Genomic DNA, 22,600 nt, shown 5'->3' on the forward strand with positions numbered 1-22,600 from the left:
AGAAAAAAATGGAAAATGGAAAAAGGATGAAAAAAAAAATAGGAAAAAATTTAAGAAGACAGAAATCTGTATATTCCCATTGCTAAAAAGGTAAAACAAAGGGAGGAGGGAGGGAAAAAAGAAGTAGTTTTATTCTTGCATCAAAGGACTCAAGTCCAAATATAAAAATCCAACTGGGGGGGAATAGAAAAAAAAAAGGAAAGAGAAAATGCAATTCTGCCAGTAAGCAAAGCACTGCCACTATATGTTGGAGGCTCTTTACTAAATCAAAAAACAAAATTTCCAGTTCTCTTTTCAAGGTCACTTCAATCTTCTTTCTTCAATTTCAAATCCAGACTCCAGCTATCAGTAGTTCCACAGAAGAGCACCTGCAAACAATCTACATGCTCTTCCCACTATCTTTTCAATGAAAAGCACAGAGTCCTTGAATGTAACACCAAATGTATCAACAAGAAAGAAAGAAAGGAAAACAATGTATCCAAGCCTCCAGGTGGCAGGACTACTTCCTTTCCCTTCCCCTCTAATATTAAAACCAGGAATAAAAATAAATAAAAAGAATCTAAAATTATTAAAGAGAAAAAACAAAAGGAAAGAAAAACTTTTCCAAAGAGTTATTTTGAAAGGAAAAAATTAAAATTAAAAAGGAAAGACCAGTCCAGTTTAAAAATTGAAAAGTTTTTACAAAATCCAAAGTTCCAATAAAAAGAAAGGAAAAACCTTCAGGTTTAATTTGTGCTTAATCTCGCCGCTTGAGCATTTTTATCTTTTAAATTTAATTTTTAGTCTTTTAGGGTGTTCTCTCCAGAAAAAATAAGTAGAAAATTATCTCACCAAACTGACATACTTTCTTTCCAGCTTTCTTCCGTTCCGGAGCTGTCCCAGCTTCAGCAGCTTTAATGGCTGCCTCTCTGCTGTGGGAAAAAAGGGCTTCTCCTGGATCTACCAGGGACTTTGCGATGTCCCTGGGATCGACAGGATGTGCCCTCCTCTGTCACCGTCTCTACGGGACGGTTTAGGTCCGTTGGGACCGTCCTGCAATGGAGATATCAGCAGCGATCTTAGAGCTTAAAGATCGCATGCTGTACTGCCGCGACGCCAGCTCCGCCCTCCACCCTGCATTCACTCTTTATCTTGGTTCAGTGACACATCTGAGGTACACTGCCATGTACATTCATACCATGTTCACATCATGTCTTTTCAGCAGAAAATGGCATTCAAGACAGCTAATGCTGATAAAGTAGAAAAGTCAGCAAATGCAATAAATAATTTAAAACAAAGTAATGCAATATTTGTGCACGTTCCTCCATATAACAGGTGTAACAGACCCTAAGAAAATACAGAAAAACATAAATGAAGCCAATCAAGGGAAGTATTTCCTCTACTGCCTTGGCTTTGGATTTGATGTAAGCTACAGTTTTCTGGAGAAGTTGGCCTTAGATAATTCAGGAGTTGCTCGACGTATATATGAGGACTCAGATGCAACCCTTCAGCTCCAGGTAAGCACTGATGTTCAAAGCTTATCGGTATCTTTTGACGTACATCAGTAGCATGCTAAAAATAATCTTAATTTTCCTGATTGATATATGCAATGATCCCCCCTGCTTCTTGTTTTCTTCATTTAAGGACTTTTACAGTGAAGTGGCTATTCCCATCCTGAAGGAGATTAATATAAATTATCTTGGCAATGCTGTAGAGGATGTCACTGAAAATAACTTTAAGTTGCTCTATGAGGGTTCTGAAATTGTAGTGGCTGGAAAACTTGACAATGAAATTGATATATTTTCCTTGGAAATAAATGCTCAGGGGGTAAGTACTATGTAACTACTATCAGTTGAAAAGGTACAAGAGTTTTCTTTCAGATGAAATTCTGAGCTATGTTTCCAAACTAAGTTCTGAAAACTAGTAACAGTGTGTTACCTTGTTTTAAAAATACAAAATGGAGTATATGTGTATGTACAGAAGACACAGGTGAAGCTGCTGTGCTACATATTGCATGATAAAAAAAATTTAAACCATGAATGGAAGGATTGTAGCTCAACAAGTGTAACAGCTGTTAGAATCATTTGAAGGTTAAACCAGATGTTGCCTTCATTGTGCTGTGCAAATGTGCCCAATGAATTCAATATTTTGACCATCTAGTTCACTATTTTAATGTTTATAATTTTTGCTTTCTTAAAGGGAGTAAACTGAAAGGAGCCCTCCTTTCAAATTATGTTCTGCAGAACAGAACTTGATTGAGTATTATATCAAAAATTCACCCTGATCTCTTCCCCCATTTTTCAGCATGGAAGCAATTTGACCCTGAAAGAAAATGCTAATGTCACAGAGAAAGCACACATTTTTGAACACCAGGAATACATATTTGGAAATTTCATTGAAAAATTATGGGCCTATTTAACCATTCAACAGTTATTAGAAAAGGCGTAAGTGGCTATCTTTGTATATTTGGGGGAATGGTAACTTAAAGAAAATACTTTCTTCTAAATATTATAACTAACTCAGGTAGTTAGTACTTGAGTTCACAAAGGCACAGTGTTTTTCTTCTATTAGTTGCACTATTTTCAGTTCTGATGTTCATTCTTGGTTCATTCCTAGAACAGAACAGAATAGAATAGAATTCTTTATTGGCCAAGTGTGATTGGACACACAAGGAATTTGTCTTTGGTGCATATGCTCTCAGTGTACATAAAAAAAAAACATTTGTCAAGAATCATAAGGCACAACACTTAATGATAGTCATAGTGTACAAATAAGCAATCAAATCATACTAGGAAACAATCAATATAAATCGTAAGGATACAAGCAACAAAGTTACAGTCATACAGTCATAAGTGGGAGGAGATGGGTGATAGGAACGATGAGAAGATTAATATAATAGTAATGCAGATGTAATAAATAATTTGACAGTGTTGAGGGAATTATTTGTTTAGCAGAGTGATGGCGTTCAGGAAAAAACTGTTCTTGTGTCTAGTTCTGATCTGCAGTGCTCTATAGTGTTGTTTTGAGGGTAGGAATTGAAACAATTTATGTCCAGGATGTGAGGGCTCTGTAAATATTTTCACAGCCTCTTTTTGACTCGTGCCGTATACGGGTCCTCAGTGGAAGGCAGGTTGTTAGTAATAGTTTTTTCTGCAGTTTTAATTATCCTCTGAAATCTGTGTCTGTCTTGCTGGGTTGCAGAACCAAATCAACAGTATAGTGGTACAGATAATTCTCAATAATTCCTCTGTAGAACTGTATCAGCAGCTCCTTGGGCAGTTTGAGCTTTCTGAGTTGGCATAGAAAGAACATTTTTGTTGTGTTTTATTGATGACGTTTTTGATGTTAGGTGTCCATTTTAGGACTTGAGAACCTAGAAGTTTGAAGGTCTCTACTGTTGATACTGTGTTGTCTAATAGTGTAAGAGGGGGTAGTATGGGAGGGTTTCTCCTAAAGTCTACCACCATTTCTATGGTTTTGAGTGTGTTCAGTTCCAGATTGTTCTGGTCACACTACAAGGCTAGTTGTTCAATCTCCCATCTGTATGCAGATTAATTGTTGTCTCGAATGAGATCAATCACTGTTGTATCATCTGCAAATTTCAGTATTTTGCCAATGGACCATTTGAGATGCAATCATTGGTATATATAGAGAAGAAAAGTAGAGAAAGCACACAGCCTTGGGCGGGCCCTGTGCTATGTACAGGTATCAGATGTGATTCTGCTTAGCTTCACCTGATGCTTCCTATCTGTTAGGAAGCTTATGATCCACTTACAAGTATGTTCAGGTACTGCTAGCTGGTTTAGTTTAGTTAGAAGAATGTCTGGAATGATGGTATTAAATGCTGAACTAAAGTCTACAAAGAGGATCTTTGTGTAGGTATCTGAAGATTCAAGGTGTTGTAGGATGTAGTGCAGAGCCATATTAACAGCATCATCTATTGATCTATTTGCTTGGTATGCAAATTTCAGGGTGTCTAACAGTGGATCTGTGATGGTTTTCAGGTGGGATAGCACTAGCCTTTCAAAGGTTTTCATAACTACCGAAGTTAGAGCAACTGGTCTGTAGTCATTCAGTTCCTTGATGGAGGGCTTCTTTGGCACTGGGATGATGGCAGACCGTTTGAAGCAGGAAGGAACATAGAATATCTCTAGTGATTTATTGAAGATTCCAGTGAAGATGGAGGCCAATTGGTCAGCACAGACTTTGAAGCAAGAAGGAGTTATCTTGTCTGGGCCTGGTGCTTTTCCTGGCTTTTGTCTGTAAAACAGATCTTGCACTTCCTTTTCTGTGATCACCAGGGATTGTGAACCCAATGGGATGGGGTCAGTTATTGGAGGTTTGGCTATTGTTAGTGTGTCTGAGATGGGGTCAGTTGTAGGAGGCTTGGCTGTTGGTGTGTTTGAGATGAGGGTTGTGGAGATAGGTGGCTGTAGTTTCCTTTCAAACCTGCAGTAAAACACATTCAGGTCATCTGCCAGTTGTTGATTTCCTTCAGCCTGGGAATAAGGTTTGCTATAACCGGTGATATTTTTAAAAGTTTTCCACATGTTTGCTGGTTCATTTTGTTGAGAACTGATTCCTTAACTTTTCAGAGTAGCTTCTTTTTGCTGCATGGATCTGTCTATCCTGTCCTTCAGTGGGTTTCACTTTGTGTCTCAATGAAAGAATATGAAAATTCCAAACCACATCTTAAAGCATGCTAATTTTATATTTTAAAAATCCTGCGTCACATATAGAATCAGTGGAAATTATGCTCTGTGTTTTAGCGTTTTGGTGGAAGGAGCAGAGAGAAAAAAACTGGAAAACCAAACATTAAACCTTTCCCTGAAGTACAGCTTTGTAACACCCATGACTTCCATGGTGGTCACCAAGCCAGAAGCTGAAGAGGTAGCTAACAAGCCAACAGAAAAAGGTAAAAACCCACCTATTTCTTATAACAGATTGCTGGCCATTCCATGGTCTTCTGAATTTCAATCAGCTGCTGGAAGAATGACTGGGACAATGTTTCTGAGCAGGTTTCTCCAACCTTGGCAACTTTAAGCCTGGCGGACTTCAACTCCGGAGTTGAAGTCCATCAGGCTTAAAGTTGCCAAGGTTGGAGAAACCTGTTTCTGAGTATATCTGTAAGTGCTGCCAGGATGAATTTACGATTCTGAAAGAAAAGCAATAATCATGCTAACTATGGTCCGTGGGAGCATAGGTATGGATGGTATCATTGATGTTCACTCTGAATATAGTATATTTTTCAAGTGTTCATGGATTACATAGAGCCTCTGTAGCACAGTGGTTAGAGTGCAGTACTGCAAGCTACTTCTGCAGGCAGCTGCCTACAGTTTGACAATTCAAATCCCATCAGGCTCAAGGTTGACTCATCCTTCCGAGGTGGGTAAAATGAGGACCCAGATTGTTGGGGGCAATATGCTGACTCTGTAAACCACTTAGAGAGGGCTGTAAAGCACTATAAAGCGGTATATAAGTCTAAGTGCTATTGCTATTACCATGAAACAGGCCTGAGATTTTTTAGCATTATTTTTTTTTATTTTCTTTGAGCATTTTAGCAACATTTTTTTTAAAAAAAAACCTAATCCTATTCCTTGTTTAGTCAATAATATAACCATTAATATATCAAGCTATTTTCTGTAGTACAGTTTTAGTATATATAAATTGCATTTTCTTTAGATTTTCTAAAAGCATACTGTAAGCATGTAGAAGTAAATGTACTTTTCCCCTTAATATTGATTCACATATTAGATTATTTCAGTATAAAACTGAACTGTGTTCTAGCCACTCTCTTTTTAAACTAAGTATGTTGTATTTTTATATATATATAAAATAGGACTAATCAGTACAATGGAAACCAGAATATTATAGCTTAAAGCTTTGTTATTTTCATTGCATGTCTTGCTACTATAGTTATTCCTAAATTCTTAGGTTATGTTCTATAAATAACACAAGAAAAGATTATAAGTTGTGATTGTGATTGTAGCTCATAGTGTTATGAAGTCTCTTGATGGAATTTGGTGATTCAGAATTCTGAATTGGATTGCAAATGATTTTGGTGAACTAGTAAGATGATGGGATTCAGTTTGGTCTGGTAATTAGGCTAGAAAGCAGGAGATTGTGAGTTCAAGTTCCGCTTTAGCCATGAAAGCCAGCTAGGTGAACTTGTGCCAATCATTCTCTCTCAGCCAACCCTCCTCACAGGGTTGTTGCTGTGGGAAAAATAGGAGGAGGAAGGTGTGTTGGATATGTTCACCACCTTGAATTATTTGTAAAAATAATAAAAGTGGGATACAAAATAAATAAATAAATAAATAAATAGAATAATAATGAGTTTCCCATTAAAGCAGGAGGATCTAAGTTCTGACAGGTCTATTTGTAATCTTTCAACATAAATCATCTCAGAGATGGGTGAGCACATTCTTTTTCTTAGCCCAAGGGAACAGTTCTGAGAGTTAAGAATCTAGAAAATGATGGAAGCTCCTTTTTCATAAACTTAATATTATCTCTGTCATTGTTTCTTTGCCCAGATAATGAGGATTTTCAGGAAAATTTTGGACGATTTGGTGGAAACCAACTTTTTCTTAGAGGTACATCCTACGGTATGTTTTATATTCTAGAAATATAGTGCCAGTATTTATTTCTGACATTTTTTTCCATCATAAAACCCACTTAACTTCTTTCATAGGTGCACCAATGTTGACTGCTGTAAATGCCAGGATTAATGCTCCTGATTTATCTGTGATGCATTCAGTTGCTCTCCCAGGTATTTTGTCATCTTAAGTCTAACAAAGATCTGTTAGTTTGATCACGCTATTGCCTGTAGTATTGAGAAATGGGCTCCCCATGTCATCCTCTCCTGTAATAAAATCCAAAAAGTTATTCCAGTAAGAAATCTACCCTTTTCTTAATGTATGTTTTGAAAGGTCCAAAATAAAATGCAAAGCTTTGGTTTTTCAACACAAGTTACTTTTTTTTGTAACAAATGAAACAATGGTGACACGAAAGTATCCTATAAATATTATTTTTATATGTTACAAATGTGCATGTGTTGGTAATGTATATTATGCTGTAGGTCTTTTATAGATAGATATAGATATAGCCTTTCATTTGGGAACCTGATTGGCAAGAAGGGCGGCATACAAATTTAATAAATAAACAATTGTTCCAGTTTCTACAACATCCAAGCATTTAAATAATTTCATTTTCCTCTGTCATATAATCATTTTTAGACAATACTTCTGATACATGAGCATACAATGATAGAATGGAAGGCTTGTGAAGGATCTTCTAGTCTCCTGATGTAGGCGAAGAAGAGGCAGAGCCTAGGGGGGTGGATTCAAGAGAGGAACCAGTCTGGAATCATTATGTTCCCACAAGAGAATCAAGTCTGCCCTGCCCCTTGAATTCCATTAACTCTTATCTAGTACCAGTTTAGTGCTGTTCACTAGTTAACTAGAATCTTGTGTATAGGCATGAGCAATAAATCATCTTAACTAGAACATATTCAGTAGTGGGATTCAAATAATTTCACAACGGTTCTCTGCCCTAATGACCAGCTGAGTAGGCGTGGCTGAGTGGTCATGTGACTGGGTGGGCGTGGCTAATTCAACATCATTCACTTCAAAGGGGCCTCACCTCATGCAGCCCCTCATCTCATCTGGCTGCTCATCTGGCCTCCCAGCCACTCACCTCAACTCCAAACTTTTTATGCAAAGTAGAATTGTTTGAGAAACTCTGACTCCAAGTCACTTGGGTTTAAATCTGATTTAAACTAACCTAATCCACCTCCATGAGTTCAGGTATCAAAGATCTACACATCTTTCCTTAGTTGTACCAACCAAATCCTGTTACTACAATCTATTAAAACTATACAGGTAGTCCTCAACATAAAGTCACAATTAGGGTCAGAACTTACGTTGCTAAGTGAGGCAGTCATTAAGGAATTGTACCCAATTTTGTGACCTATTTTGCCACAGTTGTTAAGCAAACCACCATGGGTGTTAAGTGAATCCAGTTTCCTACACTAACTTTGCTTGTTGGAAGCCCATTGAAGAGGTCACAAATGGCAATCATTTGACCTCAGGATACTGCAACCATCATGCTGGTTGCCAAGCATCTGAATTTTGAGCACACAACCGCATGGGATTCTGCAATGGTCATAAGTGTGAAGACCAATCTTAAACCACACATTTCAGCACAACTATAACTTTGAACAGTTGCTAAGCAAATGGTTGTAAGTCAAGGACTATCTCCCAATTCTTCATGCCTGACATCTGCCCAGGATGGCTTAACCCAGAGATTACATGGCTTAACCCAGAAATCTCCAAACTTGGCAACTTTAAGACTTGTGGACTTCAACTCCCAGAATTCTGGAAGTTGAAGTGCACAAGTCTTAAAGTTGCCAAGTTTGGGGACCCCTGGCTTAACCCATGGCTATAAAACCTCTCTTTCAATGTTTCCAGCAAGGAGAATTCAGGATCTACTTGGCTTTTTGTTCTATTATTGAACAATCCTTACCATTAGGAAAGTCCATCTGAAATCTGCTTCTTGCTTCTAAAGCCATTGTTTTTTGTCCTGTGTTGTGAAACAACTTTGAATAACCATGCCTGCCTTCAACATGGCCAATGCGTGTATTCCATAGACTACAGTATTTCTTTATAACAGGTAAATAGCTACTGAGTAGTCACAGAGTGCCTTAATTCAATTGGAGTGTCCCCAATCATTAAAAATAAAATCTAGTTGCTGTCTGATGCAGGCCCAGTATGTACCTTGAGAAGAGCCTAAGCATTTGCTTTGGGTGGCATAATATCTTATGCTAGAACAGACAGGACTTGGCAGTGAATAAACAGGTAGTCAGTCTCAGTATATTAATCAGTTTGATCCCTAGGTGACACAGAAGGGGTTCAGAAAATTCTAAATCTTTTCTGCCCTCTGATGATCATCTGAATGTTTTGGCTGGAGTATCATTGACACAGCCCGATTCCACTCTGCCTTTGATTCTGTTCTGGATTCCTACACCCAATTGGTTGTGACTATGCTTTCCTTTTCTCCACCCTCCTTCCCTTTGGAATCTCACCCAAGTTGGGTACTGGGATAATTAGCAAGACGGCAATACATATTTGTATTTAACTCATTGGAAAGGAAGGGAATGAAAGGGAGTAAGTAGGCACACAATGGGAAATACATATCAAAAGAAATGTAGTATCTCTCAGGCCTGGGAGTTATGAGCATGCTATGAAAACAATCCAATGTATTCCCCATTGTATGCCTGCTTGTTTTCTTGCAATCCTTCCCTCTGCCCTGCAATTTCTCTAGGCAATCTCTCCTGTGCTTGATCTGTTACTTGTCCCCCTCAGAGCAGGGATATTGCAGTAGAAGAGATTACAGGTAGCCTTTGACTCACAATTGTTCACTTAGCTACTGTTCAAACTTAGGATGAAGCCCCCAAAAGGGACTTAGGACTCATATTCAAAGTTATGATGGCTGTCCCCCTTGGTCAAGTGATCGAATTTTGGGTGCTTGGCAACTAGCCTACCTTTACAACTGTTTGCAGCACCCTGTGGTCATGTGATTGCGATTTATGATGTTTTTGCCAGAAACTGGCATTTACTTTCAGTTTCCAGCAAAAATACGCCCCATACCAAACAATAGGTTTGTTTAACAAACATAGAATTTGTTTTACAACTGCAGCATTTGCTTAACGACTGCCATAAAATTGGGTATGGTCATCTGGTGATCTGCTTAACACCATCACAACTTATGACCAAAATTGTGAGTTTAATTATGATCATAAGTCAAGGATTATCTTTACAAGAGAGTAAGCAAGCACACAATTTAGCAAAGAACGCATTGCTTTTATTGAGAATGAATGAATGAATTCTTTATTGGCCAAGTGTGATTAGACACACAAGGAATTTGTCTTGGTGCATATGCTCTCACTGTGTATTCCCCATTGTGTGCCTGATTAGTCTCTTATAATTCCATCCTCTCCAATCTCTCTATTCTGCCATGGAGGAAAAAACATAGATGAGGCACAGGGCGACACATACTGACTATAATGGTGATCCTGTGACTGGGGGATGCTGCAAAAGTTTTTAATGTGGGGATTGTTTATAATATTATTTTTTAGCACTACTATAACTCCCAATGGTTACTGAACAAGGAAGTCAGTGAGCAAGGATTACCAAGCCTTAATTTCTATGTGTATCCATGCAAATTTGTGGGAAACACACACTTATTAATAGTATTCATATATTATATCTGTGTGTGTCTGTGTGTAAATGTATTTGTGGCAGGTGAGGGGGCTTCTTATCTTTTCTTCTTATCTTGAGATTTGGGTAAGAAATAAATATAATTCTTGTTTTTGATAATGAAACGCTATTCTATGTATCAGATCAAAGTAAAAGAGAAAAACTAGTGAGCTTCACTAAAATGTAAATTTTTGCAGGTCGTCCTTTCTCAGGATCAATAGAGCAAAAGAACCCAGGAAAGAAAATACCTTTGAGCAGAAAGTCAGGAACTCATGGTCAGTGTCAGTGGATTGCACCATATGCAAAAATAGATTGATACATTATCAAAAGGTTCTACTATGCAGATAAAGACTTTTGCAGAGTTCAGACATGCTTTGTATTCTTATTAAGGCAAATTACAAAACGTTGATCAACCTTTTAAAAAACTGTACATTCAATCATTTTGTAAAGTAAATAGACATGCAATTATTAAAATTTTGAAAGAACATGGTGTTACATAAATAATAATTGAACTAATACAAAATTGTCTGGGAAGTTGAAAGGAAAAAGAAGCAGAACGAAACCAGCTTAGCATTGGTGACACTCAAATGTCTGAACTTGACTGCTAATTTAGAAATACTTTATTTTGCAATATTTATTTATTTATTTATTTATTTGATTTGCCAATTGTTTACAAGATAATAAGTATAAGTGTATACATAGTTATGAATACATGAAATGGGTACATATAAGAAAAATAAAAGAATAAGAGAAACAATAGGACAGGGATGGTAGGCACGTTGGTGCGCTTATGCACGCCCCCTACAGACCTCTTAGGAAAGGGGTGAGGTCAATAGTAGACAGTCTAAGGTTAAAGTTTTTGGGGTTTGGGGAAGAAACTACAGAGTCGGGTAGAGTATTCCAGACATTGACCACTCTATTGCTGAAGTCGTATTTCCTGCAATCAAGTTTGGTGTGGTTTACTTTGAGTTTGTATCTATTGTGTGCTCTTGTGTTGTTATGGTTGAAGCTGAAGTATTCACTGACAGGTAGGACATTGCAATGTATGATTTTATATACCATGCTTAAGTCAGACCGAAGACGGCGTAATTCGAGGTTTTCTAGTTCTAGAATTTCAAGTCTGGTGGCATAAGGTATTCTACAACGAGTAGAGGAGTGGAGAACTCTTCTTGTGAAATATTTCTGGACTTTCTCAATTGTGCTAATATCAGATACGTAATGTGGGTTCCAGACTGATGAACTGTATTCGAGTATTGGTCTAGCAAATGTTTTGTATGCTCTGGTTAGTAGTGTGATATTACCAGAGAAAAGCTACGTAGGATTAGGTTAACAACTCTTAATGCCTTTTTGGCTATGTAGTTGCAGTGGGCTCTAGCACTTAGATCATTAGAGGTGAGTATTCCAAGGTCCTTTACAGAGCTTGGGTCATCAACAAGTTCTTGACTATTCAGCTTGTATTTTATTTTCTGATTTTTTTTTTCCAATATGTAAGACAGAGCATTTATTTGTTGAGATTTGAAGTTGCCATTTGTTTGACCATTCTGATACATAGTCAAGATCTTTTTGTAGGGTAGCAGTATTGTCTGTGGTATTGAACAGCTTTACATCATCAGCGAAGAGAACGCAATTGCTCTTAATATGATCACAGAGGTCGTTTATGTAGAGTATGAAGAGAGTTGGTCCTAGAACACTGCCTTGGGGGAACACCACTATTGACAGGTACTGGATTTGATAGGACGCTTCCGATTTTGACCATTTGTTGTCTGTTTGACAGGAATGCTTCTATCCAGTTATTCAGTTGTCCAGAGATACCATAGGATTTTATTTTTAGGAGTAGTTTGTCGTGTACCACTGAATCAAAGGCTTTACAGAAGTCTATGTAGATTGCGTCTATTGCTTTGCCCTGGTCGAGTTGTGTCGTCCATATGTTTTTGCAGTGTAAGAGTTGTAGATTACAGGATAGTTTTTTTCTGAAACCAAATTGTTTATTGGAGAGTAGGTTATTTGTCTCTAAGTGGAGGATGATGGATTGGTTAATAATTGATTCCATGACTTTACAGGTGACGCAGCATAAGGAGATTGGCCTGTAATTTTCAACTAGGCTTGGGTCTCCCTTTTTGAAGATGGGGATGACTGTGGCTTGTGACCATAGGTTAGGCAAGGAGCTGGTCCTGAAAGATTTTTCAAAGATTATGCTTAGAGGTTTGGCTATGGCAGTGGATAGCTTTCTTAAGAAGTAGGCACATATTCCACCACCTCTGAATCTTGACTTGTAGTTTCTCAATTTCTGAAACTTTAAGATGTGTTGACTTCAATTCCCAGAGTTCTCCATCCAGCATGGATTTGGTCAACACATCTTAAAGTTGCTGAGTTTGAGAAATGCTGGCTTAACTCCTTGGCATTAAGTCAAGCTAATAAATTGCCTTTCCCAAGCAGTTCATTAAAGAGGAAGGGATTACAAAAGAATAAGCAGGCACACAATGGGGAAGCCAGCAACCCCAAGCATATCATGCAAACAGCCAATGTATTCCCCATTGTGTGTTGCTTACTCTCTTATAATCTCTTCATCTCCAATCTCCTCATTCTGTGAGTAGGGGGAGGTACAAGAAAACAGGTCAGGCACATAATAGATTGTATGCATTTTTCCCTCTCCTGCCCCTTTGTTGAAGTAATCTCTCCATTCTGTACAGTGAGTGAAAAAACAAGCAATGAATCTGGACTTTGTTAATCTGAAAGAAGGTAGACACTATTATTATAAGAATAATATTAGTGTCAAACTGGAAAAACCAGTTTATTATTATTTATTAAACTTATATACCACCCCTCTCACCAATAAGGCAATTCTGGATGTCCTTTTAAAGCACCACAAATGGTATATTTAATCTATTGCAGCAAAACATCAGAGGGAAAACAATTGAGGCTGCAATTTATTTCTTCTTCATATGTTTCCACTCCATAAGTGCAACATAGGTTTAAGTTATAATGATCATATTTCCTTGATCAGAAAAAAGGGCAAACCTGAAAAGGGAGCAAATCTGAAAGAAGTTCATAAGGATTTAAAAGTGTTTGTGTTTACATGTTTACAAAGGACAATGCAAGAGCCAAGTCAAGAAAATACACCGTTAAACTGAATAAATCTAAAGGACAGCTTTCTGAAATAAAGGCCATATGGTTACTATAGCCTAAGTCGGTCATGCCAGCTCATTAATGGGCTATTTTTCTTTGTTATTGAATAGAAACTCCTGAGATTGCTTTTAGGGTGCTGTGCTTGGACATTTGATGGAACAAAATATCCTCACAAAGAATTTGACAGCTCTGTTAACAGCTATGTTGTAAACTTTTGCAGCCTTCTGTTCACACTAATTATAATTACCTGAATTTCATCAGCCATAAAACTAAGCTATTAGGGATCTTGGATGATTCCATAAATTAGTATAAAATACATACTAATAATTACTTTTCTTTCCAGATGTTCCTATGCCTTCATATATCCATTTCCTTTTTCAACCACCTAGTGAAAACTTTTTAGCTTGTGTATCTATTAACGGACAGCCACAAACACCTTTAAATCTGTTATCTGATCCAGAGAAAGGTATGCTCTGAATATTCAAAGTTCTATGGAGATGTTTTCCTTGTGACAGCCCCCAAAAAACCCAACTATTCTTCTTTTCTGATCCTTGTTTTTGTTGACTGTAATTTTCATCTCATTTCAGACAAATGCACTGTAACATGTTGCAGATTCCAATATGTATACGTGGGTGTGCTGACTTTTCTTAGTTCCCAAATTCACTGATTATTTGTGATATTTATTTTAAATGTTGGATATTTCTATCAACTCTTTATCGATTGTCTTGTCTTATATCTACTACACAGATGTAAAAAATATTTAGCAGCATTGGCATGATGGATTGCTTGACTGAAAGGTTGGCTACCTGGACAAAAACAGATGCTGTAATTATTTGTGTAGTATAACTAAGCCATCTTCAAATTAAGCTTGACTGCTGGTGAAGTTCATGGATATGTTCTCATACCTTCTTCCAGGAGATAGATGTGGACATACTAGATATAGACGTAGATATAGAAAGCTTCTATGTCTAGCCATTAATCTTGGGGTTTTGTGGCAGCATCCCATCTAAATTCCAAGTGGGTTAAACTCATCTTAGCTTTTGAGTCTAAATAAATTGAGCAGGGTAGCAAACTGCAGCCATCTGAATTGGCAATCAGATTAAGTAAGCAGCAATCTTGTGATATTCAGAATTTTTTACTCATTGTGTTTATATGGCAATTATTTCTGTACTAATGAATGTTAGGCAAATACTAATATGCTTCCTGAATGTTCCTTTACATACTTCCAGGGATCCAAGTGACTGGCAAGCTTGGTGAAAACAACCATTTTGCAGAGTTTGAAATAACTTATCCGAGGCTGAACCTGGAAATAAAGGTGTCAACAAAACAAATTACACTGAAAAGTAATAGCTCCAGTCACTCTTTCGTGTGGAATGACAGAAACTCATTAACAATTGAAGGGTAAATTTGCTATTTTTAGTTTTCTTTTATAGACAATAGAGCTCTACAATCCCTAAACACAGTCTCTTTTGTGTAATCTGTCAGACTGAAAAGTGTTCTTTCTTCCTCCCAGAGACAGTATACATAAAATGAAAATCCTTGGCTATCAGGCTGCAATATTAATAATATTGAATTGGGTTTTTTCAAATCTAATTTGCACATCTTCATTAACATAGAATTAAATATTAAAGCAGCCAGTACTGCATTTAGTCAGCTTGTTATCGATAGATTTGAACTTTTACACTTTGAGAATATAGATAAATTATTTGGAGATTTGAGGTCCATTGTTTAGATGGTGTCCATACTGGCTAGACCATCAGCTTGATCTGATTAACGCTTCCAAGTTGCAATCTTTAGTCCCTTCTTCCTTGGAAAGGGATGGTGGTTTTAATTTACTTAGTTAAAACCCAGTTGATATGGAAAAAAAATTATTCTGTATCTGATTTTTTGGTTGTTAATCTGGTATTGGAAAGACTTAGGTTGCTCTGATATCTAATAGTATTCTAATTATCAATTTCTTTTCAATTTGATTTTTGCCTTTAATAGGGACTGAAACTGTCTTTGGTAATTTGATGTGTGGTCATGATGGAGACAGAAACACAGCAATAGTATTGATCCTTCTGATGTATCAAAGATTGTGATCATACTGTCAGTGTTAATACAACATCTTGGTTAAGTCTACTATATATCCAGAAGGCTGTACTTGGAATTTACTGCTCTATCATTTTCCTTCTGTGGTTCTTCTAGATTTAAGTTTGTGTAAATGGTGTTTGATACCCCTATGAAATTAATCAGAAGGAGACAATGGAAATCGTAAACTGGTATCTGGAAACAATTCCAAATTGATAAAGGCAAATCATATACAACTCTGATTTATTATTGATTGTTTCTAAGTCAGGTTTACCTATGTAATTATTTCATGTTGCCTTCTATAGAGTCATTATTTATTGCTCTTTTTTTAAAAAAAATGGGCTGGTGGATAGTTATTTGATTTTCCTCTAATGGCAAATATCCATCAAACAGATGGGGAAAACAGTTGAGCATTTGGCTTCTCCCTACAGCCACAAATCTAGATAAGGTAATAAAAGACCCCTTAATAAAAGCATGAGATGTAGGTTTGAAAATGAAGAAGAAATTTTTAAAATAAATCCCTCTCTTTCTGTTGTACTAGATTATGCCTTCCATCAGTGGAGGGTCAGCTGTTAAGGTGCCTTTGAGGTGTTGCTTGAATGAGCATTTTCTATTTTCTGTAAGGCCATTGTGCTGAAACATGCTATATAATTAGTTCAGGTACATACATAAGGGATATATAATTAAAAATGTGAAAATATTCATTTAAATATGTTTTATTAAAACTTTGTTCACCAATAACAGTAATTCGAGTGATACTAAATTACTACACCAGCATGACAAGTTGTCAAAGGAATATTAGAAAATAATAGTTTGTTTCCTCTTAGGCTAAATGTTACACTGACAAGTGGAGAAAGCCTCTTTCTGTCAGGACCAGACAACATTGTAACCAAAATTTTCTATATACCTCCTCCTCTTGGTTGGCTTGGATTGTACTTTGAGAACAGCGATTATTTTTCTAATCAAGTTACTGGATTTTTCGGTAAGTATTTAACTACTGCTGCAGACTACGGTAATACAATTTGGAATTAAATTTGGCTTTTCAATATGTAATATCCACAAAGCACTTTATCCATGTTATCTTGCTAGTCTTTGTGATAATCCTTTGAGGTGCATTAACATGAGAAAGATAAATTTGGCCTTGAATCAGATTTGACTTCACGAACATTGATTTCACGAACATACAGCAGATAGCCTTATGGTTTTCTTCTCAGCAATAGGGAAGTGCTTTTGGGTGCTGGTGAGCTTCATACCTTGTTCTCAGCATTCCAAATCAGTAGCAAAAAGTATAATCACCTTGTAAACTGAGGATTGGGAGAGTGGAAACTAATCATATGGAAATGGCCTTTGATAAGTCTGAGAGATATTCATATCAGAGTGGAGTCCATATGAAACCCTTCCAAGCCCCTTTCTATAGATACAATACCAAGACTGTGTCTATAGAAGCATATATATCTTCGGGGTGAGGAAAAAAGGGATTGAATCATTTCCTTTTTCATTTCTCATTTGGAGAAATATACCTGATGGTTTTGTAACTCTGTCTCTATTTGCATTATTTATTTAAGTTAAGGCTTCCTTTGTTTTGTAACAAAGATATTGATGGAATAAATCAGAGCCAATCCTAGTGCCAATTGAAAATTGCCTCCCAGGATTACAAAATGGTGTGTGTGGGTAGGTGTGTGTTGAATGTGTGGGAGTTTGGAGGATGAAACACAAATGCTTGTTGAACACTCTGGATGTTCAACTTCTTCTGCAATTGTTTGCTGATCATCAATCATTTACCCTTTGGTGCCCTCTGTGAATTTAGTCTCAACTGAGCAGAGAACAAACATGTCTTGTACTGCTTTTAATTAATCATTTTCCCCACCTTTGGAATTTGAACTATTTCATATTTCTTGCATGGAAAAATATAAATTATTTTTGTTATTTGTATTCAAATTGGTAAAAAATGAACAAATGGAAGGGGAAGGAAATATATAATTCCTCTGAAATTTGGAATAAAGTAAATAAACATGCTTATTGCCTATAACAGAAACTTCTTATGAAAAATTTGGCAGGTTTTATTCTCTAATAAGGGACTAACAGCTTTCCAAATCTTTTAAAATGAGAAAATTAATTTATTGATTTCCAATCACAGTCTGAGCATATGTATTCAAGGCTTTCATCAAAATGATGAAAGCAATATCATGTTATCATGATTCATAACATATATGCATGTGATATCACAATACATATATGTTGTAGAGCCCGCATTGTGATAATACAATACTGCTTTTGTCACTTGCTCATCCCATGCAGGTCTCTGAGTTAATGAGAGATTTGCATTTTCATATCAAGTTCTGAATTCACATCTCAAATAGTAGTAGGGGTTCTTTTAAACAATGCAAGATGGACAGCTTAATCTATCCCAAACTCCAACTAAATACCAGCACCGAAGCTAGAGGACTTGTTTGCAAGCTACTTGGTAGACTGTGTCATTTAAATGTGAGACTTGCATCATGGAGGATAAAGCCAAATCTTTTCCTTGCACTGATTTATGTTGGCCTTGGAGAAGAATATATGGCATATCTCTAGCCATGGATGAAGATTTCTGAATGGAAAAGTATTTTCACAATTAACTAGTAGCACAATAGTGCATCAAAATTCTGGCCGGAAGGCGGAGCCTCCTCACGGACAGACCATAGATTGCATCTCTCTGTGTCTATGGTCCGTGCTCTTTCGTTGGAGAGCCCCGATCATTACGATTAGGGGCTGAAGCTGCCTTGGAGGGGTGGTGGAGTAAGGGGAAGCTGCAAGCCAGGTTGAGGGGAGCCGCATCTCCCCTCCTGGGCTTGGTCTTTTCCCCCCCGAAGACGACTGCAGCAGTGGTTTAAAATGGCTACCCCAAAGAGGAGGATTCAGCTGGATTAAGTTTTGTGCAGGAGGGAAGAAAGAGGTGGATAACATCTGAACCAGGACAATTGGGTGATACAACTACACAAAAGTACCCCGGGATTAAGGTAACATGGAATTTTTAAGAAAAGAAAAGTGAGCGGCGAAATTACAAAGGGACAGGAAAAAAAATAAGAAAATATTTTTGACAGCTAAGCGGGGCTTCGAACCAGGAAAGGAAGAAGCTGGAACTAAAGATTTAACTAAATTGGACTAAACTATTTTGGGAATAAACAGGCATAAAATAAAGCTGGACTTAAGATTGTCAATAATAATAATAATAAAGTTTACAAATTGGAGACTGGACTGTGCTGGAATATTGAAGTTCGAAAAACCCTAAATAAAAAAATAGGGGGAAAAGGTGAAGACTTTGTATAATGGAAGAGTGCCACCTTTTGACAAAAGCTCAAACAAAATGGAAAGCATCCTGTTTCTGAATGAACTTGTGTGGATATAACATTAAAGAAATATTGAAACAAAGTAAGAATCTTAGAAAGAGAAAGCAGAACCAGAATAAAGGAAAAAGCAAGGAAAGACTGACTGTGGGATTGATTGATGTTTTTGGTATCGACCCTGGGCTGGAATAACTGAGAACTTTAGAAAATTGAAAGAAGAAAGAAGGAAAGTAAAAGTGGTTTTTTTTTTGTGGACTTTAACGATCATAAAATATAAGAGTGTGTAATGATGATATCTCTTCAGGAATTAAAAATGGAACTTAAAAATATGAGAGAATTACTACAGGAAAGAGGCAAATCACTTTGCTCTGTGTTAGAAAAAATGGAAATGGCGATTGAAGAACAAGAAGAAAGAGCTTCAGAGGAGGAGGAGTCGACTCAAGGAGAAGACATTTTAAATAGACAATTAACACAAAGAACGCTACAAAGAAGTGGGGAAAGAAGAAAGGTTAAAAAGTTGAGAATTAAGAAGGCAATCAAAAGGGGACTACCTGTGAAGTCAGGAAAGGCAGAAAGACCCAGCAGAAAAGGGGAAAGGGAGATATTAAGAAAGAGAGGGATATAAACTAGAATGAGGAAAGATATGGGGAAAAGAGGGGGAGGAGAAGCAGTAAGAAACAGGTGCATGAAATAAAGAAATACGGAAATAGTAAAATGTTGAAAAGATTGTTTTTTCAGAGATAATGGTTGATGAATTAAAAAGGGGATTCTGCAGCGTGACAAGGGGTAATAAGAATATTTCTGCAATTAAAAATATATAGAAAATAGGGTAATATAGATAATGATAACTCTTATTAAAAATCAAGGGGGGGAAATATGCTGAGGAATCCAAATGAAAAGATGCAATGATTATTATTGTAACTTCTTAAAAATAATGGTTTATTGGGAATCAAGATGAAGGAATAAAGGTATATTTTAATCATTGAGGTGTCACACTCAAAGCAGGAGAAGGGGGGAAACCTATACTTGGTGTTTTTTTTTAGTGTTAAAATTTGTATTAATCTAGAATTTATAAAAAGAATGTGTAATGGAAAGGGAATATGACAGACTAAAGAACCAACTAAATTAATAAGTTAACATAGACTATTAAAAGCAAGGAGAGACATTGGCAACCTATTATTATTATTATTATTATTATTATTATTATTATTATTATTATTGCAAAACATATTGTTTATCTTTATTTTTAAAATAAATATTAAAGGATTATATTTGAAATAATTGAAATGAAACAAAAAGATGTTTTGATTGAGATTAATGAAAGAGGCTAGAATTAATGTGTTTGTTTCTCTCCTTACTGAACATTTGGAATGGAAAAGGTAATAATAGAATTAAGTATGCATATATAATGTATAATTGCTGTCATATTTGTATGTAAAGGTGATGACCCGGAAATATGTTGTCCACTAAAAAGAGATTTTTGTTTTTATGTGAAAAACTGAATAAAATTTGTTTTAAAAAAGTGCATCAAAATTCCAGAAATGTTCATAACTGATAAGTGTAAGAGTTATTTGAAAAAGCACAATGAAAGTGGCCTGAAGTTTAGATTGTAGCTTTTGATTGCTATGGTCAAAATATAATCCCAAAAGATGCAGTTAAAATGCTGGATGATTCATTGATTATAACTACGTAAAGAAAAGCAATGGGAAAACTTTTCATAGACTTCAACTATGATAGATTTAAGTAGCATGTAATCTGCCTCCAGGATGTCTAGGTTATTACATTAAAAAATGTAATTGTGGTTTTATGTCTGTGTTCCCAGGTCAGTTTTTGTCTAATACAATTTTTGAGAGACCTTTGGATGGTTTCCTAACAGTTATGGTACATGGACAGCACAATGTAGCCACCAGGTGAGAAGCATTTCCTTGATAAATTATTTTTACTGAAGGCTAAAACATATGAAGAACGGTTGCTAGAATTATGTCTTTTTTAATGAAAAGAAAGACTAGGGGAGATATGATAGAAATGTTCCAATATTTGACAGGCTGCCACAGAGAAGAGGGGGGTCACAGAGAAGGGAGGGGCCTTCAGAAGTTGTGGGTGCTCAACCACTTGAGGTTTTCAAGAACAGATTGGACAGCCATTTGTCTGTAATGTTATGGGGTTCCCTGCTTGAGCAGGGGGGTGGACTAGATACCTCCAAGATCCCTTCCAATCCTAGTATTCTGTTATTTTTGTTGCCTTTTTCTCTAGACTAAAAATTTTCTGGATCTTTAGAACTTGGCTTGAGAACATGGACTTGAGAATACAAGTGGGATGGAGCTGTGGAAAAGGCTTAATTAAAGGCAGAGGATTCTCACAAGTGTTAGAATATAACATACAATTCTTGTTGCAATCTAGTCCTTGATTTTAGAAGCTCTATTGGAATGGTCCACCTTCCCTTAAGCTCTCAGAGTAGAGAGATATAAATTTTACATTATGTCATGCCCCCATGCATAGGATTTTACATAAGTTCCACTCTATCATTTGGATAGGGGCATGTGAATTATTTCTATATTTTACACTGTGTGTTATTCTCAGTTACACTGAGTAACAGAAGGCATAAACTATCATTCTTGATAAGTCTCCTCAGACATGGTATGTCAGATGTAATTTGAACCCCTTGAATAATATTCAGATACCTCTATGGTTACCCGATTTTAGGATAACCATAGCAAATAAGCTAATCAGACAATACTATAATGCCACTAAAGGTTTATGTCTGGATATATATTTTATCAGTAATAATGCTACTACTTAACACTTCTCTTTTTCTGTTTTTCAGGGCACGTGTGAAGGACTACAGAACTGGATCTAGTCAAATTGAAGTTACTTGCTGGAAACTGTATGCAAATCCTTAAAGAACACCCTTAACAGCAAAAGATTGTTACTGCTTAGTGACCATGATTTTATTAGAAAGCATAAAATCATCCACATGTTTTTCAGTTTAATTACATTATAGGCATATAAATAATAAAGATAAATTGTTTCTGATAATGACACCTCACCAGTTTAATAAAAAATTAAAAAAGGACTATTGGACTGAGTTTCTAGGCAACTGATTCTGCATCATTATTTGCATGTGACTATTATGCAAAATCCTGCTGAACAAATAATAATTCCAAAAGAACAATATATTGCCTTTTCTAAATTTTACCAAAAAAATTCTAAAATGAAATTTCACAATTTACCATCAATAATAAATTGCACATTTTCTTGTAAATGTTTTATCAAAATAGATACTATATTATATTTAAATTTAAATTTAAAATGCTTTCCCCCACAAAGAGAGAGAGAGAGAGAGAGAGAGAGAGAGAGAGAGAGAGAGAGAGAGAGAGAGAGAGAGAGAAACCACAAATGGATGGAAACTGAACAAGGAGAGATTTAACCTGGAAATAAGGAGAAACTTTCTGACAGTGAGAACAATCAACCAATGGAACAGCTTGCCCTTTGAAGTTGTGGGAGTGCCATCACTTGAGACCTTCCAGAAGATATTGGACTGCCATTTGTCAGAAATGGTGTAGGGTCTCTCGCTTGAGTGGGGGGTTGGACTAGATGATCTACAAGGTCCCTTCCAATTCTGATTATCTATTATCTGTTATCAAAGTAGTTTCCTTAAGAATAGCCATGTAACCTCAGTTTTACCTTATGGTTCTAATATTGTCAAGGATTATTGGGCAGCTGGATAGACACAGCAGTACTTTAATTCATAATCACATATGTTTTTCTGCAAGTGCTCTAGCCAAAAGCAGGTTTACAGAAATGTGTGACTTTTAATTTAATGCACTACATCATTCTCCTTTC

General features: G+C 36.4%; 1 protein-coding gene across 2 annotated transcripts in view; it reads left to right on the plus strand.

The window, feature by feature from the left end:
- Positions 1-22,019, plus strand: part of LOC113420557 (inter-alpha-trypsin inhibitor heavy chain H4-like) — a 42,466-nt gene extending 20,447 nt beyond the window's left edge. The window contains exons 10-21 of one of the 2 annotated variants that reach the window (XM_026680516.2): positions 1,315-1,496; positions 1,624-1,806; positions 2,284-2,423; positions 4,749-4,894; positions 6,513-6,584; positions 6,671-6,748; positions 10,433-10,510; positions 13,705-13,827; positions 14,591-14,762; positions 16,259-16,413; positions 20,580-20,667; positions 21,582-22,019. In XM_026680516.2, coding sequence (XP_026536301.2) covers positions 1,315-1,496; positions 1,624-1,806; positions 2,284-2,423; positions 4,749-4,894; positions 6,513-6,584; positions 6,671-6,748; positions 10,433-10,510; positions 13,705-13,827; positions 14,591-14,762; positions 16,259-16,413; positions 20,580-20,667; positions 21,582-21,657 — 1,493 coding nt within the window. In that variant the 3' untranslated portion in view covers positions 21,658-22,019. The remainder of the gene's footprint in view (positions 1-1,314; positions 1,497-1,623; positions 1,807-2,283; positions 2,424-4,748; positions 4,895-6,512; positions 6,585-6,670; positions 6,749-10,432; positions 10,511-13,704; positions 13,828-14,590; positions 14,763-16,258; positions 16,414-20,579; positions 20,668-21,581) is intronic. The other variant, XM_026680519.2, reaches the window with a different exon arrangement.
- The last annotated feature ends 581 nt before the right edge of the window (positions 22,020-22,600 follow it).

This window comes from Notechis scutatus, chromosome 2, assembly GCF_049901735.1.
Source record: "Notechis scutatus isolate UNSWTSFEM ecotype Mainland chromosome 2, rNotScu1.2, whole genome shotgun sequence".
Classification (NCBI taxonomy): domain Eukaryota; kingdom Metazoa; phylum Chordata; class Lepidosauria; order Squamata; family Elapidae; genus Notechis; species Notechis scutatus.